The sequence below is a fragment of the Mastomys coucha genome, unplaced genomic scaffold, assembly GCF_008632895.1.
Source record: "Mastomys coucha isolate ucsf_1 unplaced genomic scaffold, UCSF_Mcou_1 pScaffold18, whole genome shotgun sequence".
In the NCBI taxonomy this organism is placed as follows: domain Eukaryota; kingdom Metazoa; phylum Chordata; class Mammalia; order Rodentia; family Muridae; genus Mastomys; species Mastomys coucha.
Genome location: NW_022196900.1, coordinates 111,812,518 through 111,827,821, shown reverse-complemented (window position 1 = coordinate 111,827,821; position 15,304 = coordinate 111,812,518). Strand labels below are relative to the sequence as shown.

The 15,304-nt window shown below is 53.8% G+C and overlaps 1 protein-coding gene across 8 annotated transcripts in view; it reads right to left on the bottom strand.

Moving 5' to 3' along the window:
- The window catches only part of Nphp4 (nephrocystin 4), a 91,858-nt gene that overhangs the window by 20,018 nt on the left and 56,536 nt on the right, over positions 1-15,304 (bottom strand). For all 8 annotated transcript variants that reach the window (XM_031379634.1, XM_031379641.1, XM_031379637.1 and 5 more), the window contains 6 exons: positions 12,078-12,139; positions 10,883-10,999; positions 10,244-10,392; positions 9,946-10,137; positions 9,107-9,294; positions 2,290-2,450 (listed from right to left, as the gene is read on the bottom strand). In XM_031379634.1, the coding sequence (XP_031235494.1) occupies positions 2,290-2,450; positions 9,107-9,294; positions 9,946-10,137; positions 10,244-10,392; positions 10,883-10,999; positions 12,078-12,139 (869 nt within the window). The remainder of the gene's footprint in view (positions 1-2,289; positions 2,451-9,106; positions 9,295-9,945; positions 10,138-10,243; positions 10,393-10,882; positions 11,000-12,077; positions 12,140-15,304) is intronic.

Sequence of the window (15,304 nt, the reverse complement as noted above, 5' to 3'; positions counted from 1 at the left end):
ATATACACACACAGGGTACCTGTGGGAATGTGCAGATCTGTGTACATGCTCATCCACATGTGCATGCATACACAGACACACACACATATATATATACACACACAGACACACACACATACACACACACATATACACACACAGACACACACACATATACACACACATATATACACACACAGATACACACACATACATATATATACACACACATATATACACACACAGATACACACATACACACACATATACACACACACACACACACATATATATATACACACACATATACACACACACACAGATACACACACATATATACACACAGACACACATATACACACACACACACATATATATACACACACAGACACACACACATATATACACACACAGACACACACATACACACAGACACACACATACACACACACACATATATATACACACACACAAACACACACAGACACACACACACATATATATATACACACACAGACACACACACACATATATACACACACAGACACACACAGACACACACACACATATACACACACAGAGACACACACACACATATATACACACACAGACACACACATACACACACACACACATATATATATACACACACACAAACACACACAGACACACACACATATATATACACACAGACACACGCATGCGCACCGAAGAATTTCCACAGAGATAGAGACAGTACGGTAATGTGTGGTTGGGGCTGGGCAGAACTCCCCACCATGCTTCTATGGCTGCTTTGTGAGGTCCCCTGCATCCTTCCCGACTCCTCTCTACTGCAGAGCCTGCCTCCAGCATCCACAAGCCATTCCCTACCCAAGGAACCCCACCCTCACAGAGGACACCCAAGCCGAGGACAGTGAATGACAGGGTGCACCGTGGAGGCAACAGTGGAGACTGGATGGGTTAAGAGAGTGAGACGACAGTGACAGGCCCAAATTGGGATCCAGCTCAGGCGGTGGCACCAAGGCCTGATACTATTACTGATGCTATGGTGTGCTTCTAGACAGGGGCCTAGCATAACTGCCCTCCGAAAGACCCAACAAGCAGCTGAAAGAGTCAGAGGCAGGTATCTTCACCCAATAAACGGACAGAAACTTGTGACCCCTACAGTTGCATTAGGGAAAAGCTGGAAGAAGCTGAGGAGGAAGGTGACAGTATAAGAAGACCAGCAGTCTCAATTAATCCGGACCCCTGGGATCTCTCAAACATTAAGCCACCAACTAGGCAGCATACTCCAGCTGATATGAGGTCCCCAACCCACATACAGCAGAGAACTTCCAGATCTGTAATCAGTCAGAGAAGATGCATCAAGACTTGGGGCCCCAGGGATTGGGGGGAGGGGTCTGGTGTGGTGCGGGGTGGAAGTGGGGACATCCTTTTAGAGACAGGAGGTTGGGGGGAGGAATTGTAGGATGTGGAACAGTCAGAGGCTGGACCAGTAGGGGTATAAAGTCTGGACTGTAAGAAAAAAAAGAAAGAAAGTGAGACAGGAATGAGGGAGGGGCTGGGTCAGGTACACAGAAGCAAGGGGTGGCAGTTGGACTCCATGAGTCTCAGGCAGGGAGCCTGGGAGACAGTGTGGCTGGGATCTAGGAGAGACCCAGCACCCACCATGATTACACAGGGCTGAGGCCAGCCCAGGATTTTCACGGTGACCTTCTGCCGATCGCCTGGGTTTACTTCAGGACACAGAAAGACTTGGGGAGAAAGCCTGGGAAAGAGTAAAGGGCCTCAGCATCAGCGGGGGGTGGGGAGGGGAGCATTCAGAAGATTCTAACTAAAGTCATAGCAAACGAGTCCGAGGCTTGGAGCTAGCTCAGCGGTGAACCTGCCTGGCGTGTTCAGGGTCCAGGGTTTGATTCTCAGTATAGGGAAGGAAAGAGAAATCTACTACTGCCGATAGCAAACAGCCAGTCTTCCCATACCTCAGTCATTCTCCCCTCTGATGGGCCAGCTCTGACCACCTCAGAGGACGGGCACCCTCAGACAGCCTATAGATAGCATCACTCTGGAGTAGACAGAAAGTGGTGTCGCCTGGCAGGACAGTGTGGGAGAGAAGCTCACCAAAACCGCATGGCTGTAGAATCCATCCTCCGTGGGGAAGACTGTCCCCTCAGAGGGCGGGAACATTGTAGTGTTTGTCACTAGGGAACAAGGGTACAGCCTGCTACTGGGGGTGACCCTGCCATTAGGGGACAGGCTGGTCGTGACTTGTCCCACCTCACAGCGGAGCCCGTCCCTCAGGGCAGCTACCTTCATCTGGATGCCGGCAGACCCAATGAGGAGCAAGGAGTCTCCATCCCAGACGTCGACCTGCAGCGTCTGAGCAGCCAGGTAGTGGGCGAACCAGCGTTGTTCTCCTGGCTTCAGGAACTCGGGATCCACCATGTACCTCAGCTGGAAGCCAGGGGAGCCTGCGCAGAGGAGCCTGGGCTGAGTCCGCAGGTAATTAGGGCCATTTATCATCCTTACATGCGGAGATATTTCTGCTCTGGTCATGATTACTAATTTCTGCTTCCGTCACAATGACAGTTAATAAACACATTAATCAAAAACATCATGAAGTACCAAATTAACAAAGCGAGGAGTCGTGTTCAGGGGACTGTACTTCTTTCCAGTGTGCACAATAAGCTCCCAAAATAAGACTTACGGATTCCACCGAGTCCTTGTGAAACAGGGTGATGGATGGGGAGAGTGTCTAGCGATGCTCGCAGGGAGTTTATTATTCTATACACAGAACTTATGGAAGAGACCAGTCCACATGTGCTGTCAAAGCTGGGTTACACTGTGTGTGTGTGTGTGTGTGTGTGTGTGTGTGTGTGCACTCCATACACTCACACACATGTGCATGTGCACACACACACACACGCGCACGTGCACACACTCAAAGACATTTTGAACATGCCCCCGCTGGGCTCCTAGTGCAGGACACTGGCCCAGCTGCCGCTCTGAGGCTGCACCTACCCAGCAAGCTCACTAACACAGTAGCTATGCCATAGCTTCTGCCTTCATCTTCCTGAAGAGACACATTCATTAATTCTGAACGGACAAAACTGGCAGTGAGATCACTGTTAGTTAAAGCGCACGTAGCAGCGATGCTCAAAGCAGCATTTCCTCCCCTTCTAGCAACAGTGCCAAGGACATCCATGAAGCCGCGATGGGCAGAGCCCTCACCTCCAGAGAGGAGTGTTTGTGCGGCTCCTTGGGGGTCTCTCCTCCCCTCCATGACACCCTCTCTGCTACCTTAGCTGCATGGGGTACACAGACCTTAGCTGCATGTGACTTCAGACATACAGCACCCTTTCCTGCAGGGAGAGTGTAGGATGTGGTACAGGGCACAGCCTATGGTGCTGGGCTCCAGACCTGAGTGACGGGGAAGGGAAGATGGATGGCTAGGGTGGACCCCAGGCAAAAGTTGTAAGACCCGGCTTAGGGCATCCCTCAGGATGGAAAAGCAAGAGATAAGGCAGGAAGAAGAACTAAGAGGAGCTGAGTGAAAACTGTCCCACTGAAGACAGGTATGCCCCATTGCGGCATCTCACAGGTGACGAGACAGAGCCACCACCAACCCATGCGTAGCCTGGCCCAGTTGGCCATCCTCAGCTTAGGACCCGCTCATAGACTGGCCAGCTCCTCACGCCTCTCAGGAACACATGGGCTCTGGAGAAGTCCCATGAATACCAAAGCCTGGGCTTACCACAGAGTCAGACCGAGGCTTCACATCAGTGCCAGCCCCCAGCGCACCCCAGCAAGACCTCTGTGGAATGACAGCCCCAGAGATGTGTGAGAAGGAGCCCACCACATCTACGTCAGCTTCCCTGGGCACAGGCACAGCCATCTCCCTGGAACACCCAGACCCCAGCGTGTTCCAGGCTGGACCCTTGTGTCCACAGCTGGCTCCTCCTCACACCCCCTGGCTGGCTTCCCTGCCCCATCACCATGACATTCACCAGCTGCCAGGCCCCTTCGATGCTACTACCACCTCACCTCACTCAGCAATCCCTAGCTGTGCCCTGCTAGATGCCAGTCCTTGCACAAGGAACACGGGGAAACAGGACACACAGGACCTGTGCCTACGGTGCCAAGGTGGAGGATTTGCCACTGAGCCAGAGCAGCAGGCTGTGGCAACTGCTGGCCATGCATAGCAAGCTGGCCGCTTCTTCACACTGCCTGCACAGCCCACTGCAGCCCTGACCAGTCAGGACCACCGACCTTGCTGTTGGTACTGCCACAGAAGGACCTTCTCCGAGAACCCTGTGTCATCCCTGGTAGCTCAGAAGCTGCGGTGCCACCAGCCACACTGAAGAGGGTCCACCGGGCAGGGCACAATCCTCCACAAGCTCTCAGCCCTCACCACTTACTGCCCCATGCCTACTCTGGTGGATCCTTGTGACCCCCATCACCCAGCCCCACATACAGCCCACGCCTTGGTGGACACATTTCTCTCTCCTTCAACCTCAGCATCTCTTCGGGATTCTCAGAAGCCTCCTGCCCTGGTCAGGTGTCCACAGCTCCATCAAGAGAGACTCTGTCCATCCAGAGGGACCCCAGAGTTCTGAATGAACCGCAGCAGCCGCAAACGCTCAGGCGTCAAGTGAGGCAGAGGAGATGCAGAGGCACTTGGGGAGTGTGAGGCACACAAAGGAAAGTGTTACCCACTTTCTGTTCAAGGGCAGAGCTAATGGCCCGCCCACAACAAAGGGAGGACCCAGGACACCAGGGTCCACCTACCCCACGGGCCCCTACAGAGAAACACCAAGCACTGCACCAGGGAACAGGATCTGAGTGAGTACACCCAGAAAACATGACAAAGAAAACCTAAATACATCACATAGAGTAAGGAAAATACAACTCTAGCTCCCTGAATACAACGCCACAAACTAGAAATCATTAATAAAAATTTAATGACAACAAGTTCACAACTTAATCCTACATAACCATAGAAGGGAACAGAACAGGGTTTTCTGGAAAGCCTGACTTGGTGGCATCCCAGCACTGGGGAGGTGGAAACTGGAGGATCATGAGTTCAAGGATAGCCTGGCTACATAAGAGGAGGAGAAAGAAGAACACGGAGGAAGAGAAAGAAGGAGGAGGAGAAGGAGGAGGAAGAAGGGGAAGAGGGGAAGAGGAAGAAGAGGAAGAGGAAAAGGAGGAGGGCGGAGAGGAGGAGGAAAAGGAAGAGGAGGAAGAGGAAGAGGAGGAAGGGGAAGAGGAGGAAGAGGAAGAGGAAAAGGAAGAGGAGGGTTTCTAGAAAGTACAGCTTATCAGTGAATGAGATACACAGTACACTTGCCAGGGAAAGGGCATAGCTCTGCACACCATCGTACATCTACAAAATCAGACAGCTAAGAAAAATGAATTGGACGAGCCAAGAAAATGGGGAAATTAACGATCAAACATAGCAAAAAGAGGGGCTGGAGATGGCTCAGAGGACACGGACACCCACCAGCTTGCAGGAGGACCCAGGTTTGGTTCCTGGCTCCCATGTAGTCGCTCACAACCACCTATGACTTCAGGTACAGGGTATCCGTTGCCCTCTTCTGGCCTCCACTGGCCCTGCATGCAAATGGCGCACACTCGTACACTGGTTTTCTGTCTATTTCCATTATTCTGCAGTAGAGCTGGTTTAGGACCTGACATGTGGTGAGCTTTATACTAAGTCCCATGGGCCGCAGGGAAGACTGCATTCAGTCTGTAAATCCCTGTGGTATAGTTTAACCCTGGAGCTAACTTTTTGTCTGGGTGACCTATCTGTTGGATCTGTCCTACCGGAGTGCCTGCTTTTGCCTGTCTGACTTTTTACCTCTGTTAGCATTAGTGTTGGTGAAATCCAGCGTCTGGTGCATGCATATTTACAGCCGTCGTGTCTTCTTGATTCGTGTGTGGAAGCTTCTCTCTCTCTCTTCCAACTATGGCTTGACGTCTAAGCCTACTTCATTAGACATCAGACTCACCGCACTGGCCCCCTCTGGGCTTCTATTTCCTTGACAGACAGCGTCAACCCTTTGACTGCCAGTCTGTGGCTGCCTTGGCTGCTGAGGGGCAGTGGTGTCCGGAGTGGACAGGTACATGCTGCTTTTCATTCTGATCACGTTATCTGCATCTTTTACTCAGAGAGTTAACGTATTTCTTGTTATTATTAAGTGAAATCAGCTGACTGTGGTTGGGTGGGGCTCTCTGGGTGCTTCATCCTGTGCTCCTGCCTGGGTGCTTCATCCTGTGCTCCTGCCTGCGTGTCTCTTGGCGTGGTAGGCTCTCCTCCTTCACTGCAGTTTCCTTGTATATGCTGACATCTGGCAGTGTGGACGTCCCAGTTTGTGAAGTTGACTCTTTCTGTGCTGTCTTAGTTGAGACCATCTCTCTTCCTCCGTGTGCTCCACTCCTAAGTGTCATGTGTAGTGCCAGCTTCGTAGTCGTGGGTTGCTTTGGTCTGCAAAATGTCTTCGTTGTGTTCTGAAATGTCCTTATCCCTCCGTCAGTTCTGAGAGGCAACTTTGCTGGATGTGGCATCTTGGTTGCCAGTTGCCTCCTCACGGGGCTTGAAGTATGTCATGTCCCAGGCTGGCTGTAAACTTAAGAGTTGAGGCCAAAGATCTGAGAAAACCAAGAACTGCCCAGTGCCATCCTCCCCTGGCCTGGAGCCACTGTGTGCAGTGACTTGCTTGGCTTCTCTGCACTGGTTCCTCAGGACAGGGGTAGTAGGGTAAGGGAGAGAGGGGCGGGACTGTCCCCACCTCAATCCAGGCCTGCTGCAGGGGGAGCAGAAGCTAAAGTCCAAAAGGGCTCAGGCAAGCAGAAAGGCTGTGCTTAGCCACAGGGCTCCGGGTTGCTGTTACAGCTGAGTCCTTCCACCAGAGCAGTGTAAGCTTCAGGGGCAGAAGTCAGAGTTATAGCTGGTTCTCGGAGTGAATGTTCCCATAACTGCTTTGTTATGAATAAACATGAAGAGAAGAGACGTTTTGATCTGTACTTTCCGACTCTGGAAAGACACAGGGAGCTAAGCCTGTGCTCCAAAGGTGACCACCCAGCTGAGACCTCCTGCGTGCTTGTGTCACGGTTTGTCCTGCATCCCCTGCCCGGACGCCATGCTTCTGCCTCCCAAGGGGCACTATCCTCTCTCCCAGCACAGGTGGCAGCCTGCACACCAGCTTACTTCCGTCTTGCTGAGTCTTCCAAGCCTGGCATTATTCGCTGTTCCCTTTAAAGTAACTAGCCACTTGCAGGTTGGTTTCTTTACTGACTCATCACTAGTAGCATGTCTTCATCTCTTTAATCAGTTCAGAGAGTTGGGGGAGGGGAGTGCTGATGTTGGGCCTCTGACCTAGAGGCCTGCTCGCCAGAGAGCAGCATAAAGTTTGATTTTGGAATTTTTAGGTTAGTATACGAATCTAATGGAGGCTACGGGCTCTCTGCAACCACTGTTGCTGTCTCTGTTGCCGGAGAGGCATGTGGGACTCCTCTGTGACGGAGGGCAATGCTCCCGCTGGGTTGAGGGCCTCTCAGACTGTCCCTTGCGTGCCATCTCCCTGGACACATGCTGCGGCCTTTCATTCTCCTGCATCCCTGAACCTCAGCCTGTCTCTGAGCTCTGTAGCCAATGCTGCAAAAGCTGCTTCTCCTGGCACTGGAATCTGAGTGTGGTTTCCCAACCCCTGTCCACCTCAAGAGACAGCAGGAATTCAGACCCCAGCTTGGTCTCATGGGCTGTGTCACTGAGCTAAGATGAGAAAATGTGTCAGGTGTGTTTCTGCCTTGTGTGATTTAAGTCCCTTACTTTACAATGACACCAGGAGCGGTAAGCCTGCCCAGAGGATGCCAAAGCACCCTGTCACCGTTTATCCCGCCTGTCCCAAGTGAACCACACCTCCTCATAGCCGGAGAGATGCTCAGGTCATGAGAGCATCTGCTTGTCAAGCAGAGGAATCCAAAGCACACAGGGACTCTTTTGTCCTCTCCAGGGAAGCACGCAACCATGCGCACTGGGCAGTCAGTGAGCACAGTCAGTGGGCACAGGCAGTGGGAACAGACAGTGGGCACAGGCAGTGGGCACAGTGCCATCAAGAAAACAGGCCAGTGCTGCAAGGGTGTCACCACAAAAGCTCTCATCAAAAGCCAGAGGCTCCACCCCCAGTGCCCAGGAAAGGATGGAGCAGAGACAGAAAACAAGCCTAGTCTGCCTCGGAAGCTCTGCAGGTCAGTGTGGCTCACGCGATGCACACACAGTCCAGCCAACAAGGGCCACACCTACCATAGAAGGGGGCTCCATCTCTGCTTCTGTCTTTAATTACAATTAGTATGTGTATATACATATGTGTGTGTGTGTGTGCATGCCCACATTTGCACATATGCACACATGCCATGGTGCACATGTACAGGTCAGAGAACTGCAGGAACTGGTTCTCTCCTTCCACCCTGTGGGTCCCGGGGAATGAACTCAGGTCCTCAGGCTTGGCAGAAGGTGTCCTGCTGAGCCACCTCATAGCCTGACACCTGATTTCTGAGCAGATTACGTTTTAAATGTATGAATATCTACAGCAACTGTATGTAACATTGGCAAGATAGCTAATGGCATTAAAAATTGTTTTTAATTCTTAGATGGCATTATAATATTGAGTGTAAGCTTTTCAGAGAACTGAGTTGCAGAGGCACCGTGTAAAGAAATCCTGGTAAGAGGAGACTGATATTAACATAAGGCTGACTCCAGAAGTCCTGGGCCCAGCACAGCCTGCCCAGCACAGCATGGAGCTTGGTCTTGCACACACACAATCACTCTGTTCTCTCAAGTCCACACTTACGGCAAGCTGCACACAATACCCCGCTCCTAAGAGAACATTTATGGGAACAGAGTTGGGTCTGCAGTTAGGAGCACCTGCTGCTCTTGGAAGGATGTTCAATTCCCAGCCCCCACGTTGGACGGCTCACAGCCACCATGACTCCAGCTCCACGGGATCTCTCCCGGCCACACGAGTGGCAGACTCACAGACACATAGACACAGACATGTCCATAAAAAGAAAAGGAAGCACAAAACAACGATTCCACAAGGGCAGGATTCCTTTGTTCAACACTTACCAGCATCGAAGGAGCCATCTTTATTAATGAGGACAAGGATGTGGGACAGGGAGCCAGAGCTGCTCTTGCCTATCCCATCCAGCTTGACCAGCTGCAGGCGCGGCGTGGTCTCGGGTGGGAAACGGTAGAACTGGAAGGTGAAATACACAGTCTGTGGCCACGGCGCTCCTGGGCAGTCCTGGGCCGCTCTGGGTACAAGGACAGGGAATTAGTCAGCCACAGAGGAGCTCCCAGGGTGTGACGCACAGGGACGGGGTAGGCACTGTGGTCACAGAGGACTGCTTTGTCCTCTCAGCAGACGGGACAGCGGCTACTCCAGGGCTACTGCCATGACCTCATGCCTGGAGTTTGCTTCTCTCAGCATCACTGGCATCTGAGAACTGGGCGCACACGTGGGGTAGGCTTTAATTAGCCTGGAAGACTGCACAGAGGGGGGCCTCTGACATTTACAAAGGAGGGCACCAGTCAGAAAAATGCAAAATCAGACGGCAGGTCTAAGGTCAGCACGAGGACAGCACCGATGCTTAAGATAGAGATAGCGGATTCTGCCTGAGTCGATACACACGATACATACCAGATCACATGCCACCCACACCGTATCACATGCCACCCACACCGTATCACATGCCACCCACACCGTATCACATGCCACCCACACCATATCACATGCCACATTACCAACCACTCTGTAAACACACACAAATACTACATGTGTCAATTAACTGGGAAAACAGGTGGTCCTGCCCCAGCTGGAGAAACCGGAACACAAAGCATGCTGAAAGTCAGACATTCAGCATGAGGCAGCCACAGAGTCCAATGCGTGGGCACCTGGAGACTACCTGCTGAAGGCAAGAAACTGCAGCACTATCTCATTCCCTCGAAGACAGTCCGACTCCTCCTTCTGAGGGTTGAACCTCACAGGATCTATGGGATTGACGGCTTCCACTGGCTGCTGCCTGGCATCAAGGATCTCCGGGAAGCCGGAAGACTGCAGGAGCACCATCGCAGCTCTGGAGAGCTGGCTTCTAGAGCTGAAACAGACAAATCCCTCAGCCCGACTCCAGGAGGTGCGAGAGCCTGACATCAAAGCTGCTCATGGAAGCTGAAGGGCCCGAGCCCTCCCATTCCAAGCCTCACCTCCTGGTCTGGGCTCCCACAACAATGGGGGCGTGCAGAGGAGTGAAGGGCAGCTCCTGTAGATGTTCCATAGCAGGCGCTCCCTGGAGCGAGGGCGGCTGGCTCAGGTCGGCTTCCAGGTGAGAGATCCTGCTCTCTAGTACAGATTCCTGCTCAACGAAACCAGGCTCCAGGTGAACGCAGCAAGAACCCACCACTGAGGGCCCCAAAGGTGCTTAGGTCTAAAGGTGTGCTGCCCTGATGGCTCCTATAGGGTCACCAACCTTGGCATCGTCGGTGCCATGCAATACTTGGGACAAACTATAAAGGTTCCGTTTTTATCTGTATCTCAGGGTGAACCAGTCACTCTGTATTTTACAGAGCAACCACATCTGTGACTTACAAACCACAAATCGAATGAGCAGACTGGTGCTATGGAAACACTGGCGCCAAGCACAGCTGTAGGGCATCACATTCCTGTCCCGTCTCAGACACAGGACCGTAGCAGACGCATGAGGTGGGAAGCTGGGTGTCACCTCCCTCCTGTCCCATCCCACGGCCCACACCATGAAGAGAACCCCAAGGGCCCTGTCACCTGACCAACCAAACATCAAACTCCCATCCCATGACGGGTGAAGAGGGACAGGAGGGTACACTCACGGCCTGGAGCTGGGGACCCTCTGGGGACTGAGAGCTGTCCGGGGGCTGAGGAGGGGGCTTGGAAGAGCTTCGCAGAGCTGGAGACGGAGGGGAGGCCACCAGCTGGGAGAGCGAGAGCTGTAGGGTGAGTCCTTGAGTGAGATGTCAGTCAGCTCAGGGGGCCCCCAGCACACAGACACACACAGACGCACACGAGTACCTGCACAGACCCTGTGGGACAGGAGTAACCCCAGCACCCTCCCCTCCAGCGGCTGCTCTGACATCCAGGGCCCACCAAACTTCCTTAGTCCGTAATTATAAGGAGGTCTGGTGCTGTGATCTCTCAAACAGCACAGTCAGAATGAGAATAGTCATAGAGGGAAGGCTGGTAGACAGGAGGGGTCCTGCTGCAGGATCAGACGGCATGCACCGCTGGGCTTCCATCCCACGCTTGCACTGGACCTCTCCATGGCTCTGTCCAACCTCCTGCCCTCTGAGTGTTCTCACCAAGACAGTGACTGCACTATGTCCACGGGCAGAGGATGAACGCTGATATCAAAAGGCAGGGGTGGGGTGGGGCTCTGCTCCAGGCTGCACTAACGCACGTTCTCACATCTGGACTCTGCTTCAGGTACACACCTCTGAGGGGTGATGGCTCCCCGCAAGGACAGCCAGCCCAGAGGAGGGCTCAGCAGGATGAGTGCAAGAGCACTGGGCCCCCCGGACAGTATCCCTGGGGCCTGGGAAGGGTCTCTGGGGTCCACTCAGCCCGCTTCAGACCACCAGGCCAACAGGAGGCGGGAATTGGCCCACAGACTGCACCTTGGATATGGCTTCTCTGAAAGTCATTTCCAGAATGGTGCTGAAAGATATGCAGCCGAAGCCACCTGGGGCCAGGGGATACGAGAGCCCCCAGCCCGCCGGGCGGTACCCCTCTGGAAGGCGTGAAGGCCAGGTTCCAGGGTCTCAGGCAGTCAATGGCACTGGCTCAACAGGCCTCACCACTGGAAGAATGTGGCATTTTAAGTGTGGGCAGCAGGGTCCTGGATCACTAACCGGGCAGAAAGCCACCAGACTGGCAGCCAGACCTGGAAATCAGCTAGTAAAGCAGGCTGCGGGGCAGAACAGTGGGGACCAAAAATACCCCCAGCCCTGGAATGCAAACAGAATCCTTTCTTCTGGAATTTGTGTGAGCCCACCTTGAGCCTGGACTTACCCCTGGGCCAACAGGAGAGTCCTGAATTGCAGCAAGATCCCGGGCTGCTGGTGCTGGTGTGCCTGGGGTGGAGGAGCACAAGGGCGTCAGCCACGGCCTGGACTGGAGACCAGATGCCAGTTCAGTTGGGCCCACTGTCTCTCTACCTCATCCTTAACAGGATTGGAAGCAATGCTGGCCCCTCACCCCCTGCTATGACCCCTCACCCCCTGCTATGACCCCTCACCTTGCCCGGCTCTGCCTACTTCCTTCTGCCAGCGAAGAGCCTTGCTAAGTGTGGGCCACGTGAGACAGGACCGTGGTCCCTGATACTTGCGCTCTCTGACACATTGCTGAACTACTGAGGGCTTCCTGCCACTCATGCCCACTGCCCTGGGAGTGCCCGTCTCTATGGTATGCCTAGCACAATGGTGTCAAGGCTGAGGCTTGGCTCTCAGTCCCAATCCAACCTACTGAGCACAGCCAGTCCCCCAGATCCCCTCATTCACAGATGAACTTTTGGGAAGTCTACTCAAAAGTCATGGCCAGCTCTCATCTAAGCTCCCCAGAGTGGGCGCTGAGAGCAGCTGTGACCCTTCAAAGGCCATTGCAGGGTCGGCACCAAGTGACGAGCTCCTCTAGGCGGCATGGGTGACAATGGGGGGCCCCCTGCACCCCATGCCCTGTAACTGCACAGCAGTAAGGCCAGGAGTGAGGCTGGGGCTGATGTGTGCAAGTCCTCACAGCCATGTCATCTTGCAGCCACTTCACACGTGCCTTCAACTCCAGTCACACCACCTAAAATTATGGGACTGCCTCAAGGAGACCCCAGCCAGTCTGACAGGGAGGGCCACCTCTGCCTGACCCGCTACAGCATGGCCAGAATGCTCTATGAACCTGGTATTCCATGTGGGGTGGCCCGACAGCTGTCCCTAAGATCACAACTGCCATCCCCAGCTTCATGTCCAGGCCTTGCCTAGATCACACCAGTTCCCAATGATGGCACACTGGCCACTTCTGATTTCTGGAAAAAATCGTGCCCTCTCCCCAGGGCCTTGTCCAACATTCACAGGACCAACAAGAGACACCAGGCACTCACAAAGCTCTCTCTTCCTCCCCTGGGTCCCTTGGGTCTCCACATGGCCCACAACTGCCATGAATGAATCTCTCACACTTCCCAAGGTCCTCTGGGGCAAAACAGCCTGGTGTCCCTGGCTCTGTACCACCTGCGTGGAGAATGGCCAGCAGCCTCCTGTTGCTCTCTGGGTAGCAACAAAGCAAAAACAATGCCAGCGTACTCGCCATTGAGGGGACACCCATAGCACACTGCTCAAGCCTGCACTGCACTGGCCGCCACTGTCCGGCCTCTTATGGCTGCTTTCCAGAGGGCCCCTCAGGAAATGCTGCTTCTTGCCCCAAGCCTCACGAGGGTCTGGTTGAAGCCCTGTGAGGCCTCACTGTCAGGGACAAGATGGCAGGGAGTTCCAGGAACTAAAGTGGGAACCAGTCCAAAAGGACTTCTGCCTCCGGTAACCCAACTTCCCAGCCTGGCTGGCACAGCCAGTCACCACATGAGGAGAGTCCGCTCACCCACCCCTCTCTCCTAACACATCAACCAGCAGCAAAGTTCCCAGTGACCCAGACACTCGCATCCGAGGAGGCTGCGGGCTGAGCAGCGGCTGCTTTGCAGGAGCCAGGAGGAGGGATGGTCTCAGCTCTCTGGAGGCAAGTGTGAGTGCTGCCATCCAGCTGACCATGACCACCACAGGGAGCCTGACCCAGGTCCTCAGACCACCTTCTGCAGCTCTCTCCTTTACCTAAAACAGCCCAAAGATGACAGAAAAGCTCTTTGTTCCACCCTAATGGGGGACTTGGAAAACTCTGCAGGCTGATTTTAGTAAAGAGGAAAAATTGCAGGAGATGGCTCCATTATCCTTAGCTGAGAGAAGCCAGCACTTAGGCTCTGGCCTGTGCATCCTCGGGAGAGGGAAAGCTCGGAGCTGGAGGCAGCGCTTCGGGGCCATTACTGCTTCTCCCCCACAGGCACAAATTTGGGTATTGTATGGAATGTTTCTTCAGGTAATTCTTTATATTGTGACTTACCATGCAATTTTACCTTCTGAGAGAGTTAAAACAGCCTTTAAAAGGCTTCGGCAGCCCTCTATGACACCTGCTGTGAGTCCAGGCTGGGAGGGCCCAACCCACACCCCCAGAGAGTTGCAAGGAAATACATCAGGACCCAGAGAGGCTCATTTCCCAATCTTTCCCCCTTAGCGGTTCATCCCTCCTTGTGGTACATCATGGCCCCACAGGAAGGGCGTGTCTGAGGGAAGACCCCCTTCGGCTATAGCACACAACTGGGAAGGAAATCCTGGGTAATACACGGACCCAAGGACAATAGATCTGTGTGCCCACATCTGCCTGCAGAACGTCCAAGTGCACGCCCCACGTCCCTGAACCGATACAACCATGACCTTGTACGGCAAGGAGCCCGTGGGGCAAGGAGGTTGCTGGAGGGCCGAGCACACCAGGGCAGCATGCTGTGCTTACGGTGAGAAGAGCACAGTTCTATGCCATGCACTGAGGGGAAAGGAAGGGGAACCATTGTGCATGGCTATGGCTGGCTGCCCTGCTGTAGGCTCCCTGCTCCCTGAACAGAGTGACCCGTAGGGCACAGCCCTGCCACTGCGCCCACCTTTTGCGGTGAGTTCCCACGTGACCACCAAATGTATAAAGCTTTCATTATAGCTAGGTGGCCCTGCCGCAGCTACAAGGCCTTTGGCAGAAGTAATGACAGCAAATCGGCACAACCTGCTCTCGGGGCTCCACAGGCGGCCAGCAGCTGCTGACGGCCGCTGCTTCTCCACAGAATGCGCCCTTGACTGTGCCTGGACCTCTGGGTTTGAGCCTTGCCCACAAAGGGGAGCGTGCGGACTCAGAGACCGAGGTTCCTCTCGAGTCAGAGGAGCCTGGGAAGGCACAGGGCCAGTGCAGCTCAGTTGCACACACGCTTACAGAGTCCAGAGGGATGACACTAAGCCAAGGGGTCTCCAACGTGAACAGAGGCTGCTGGTCAAATGCCAGGAACCAGGAAAACAGCTCCATGGCCTCCCTCAGCAGGCTCCGTGGCCTGCTGGGTACTGACTGTCCTGACACCTGTGCTCTCTGCCAGCCTCCTCATGAACTGCTGTCAGCAAACTATCCACTGTCCACCCCAGCTCTCTGGCAGTTTGGCATCAAGAAGCCAC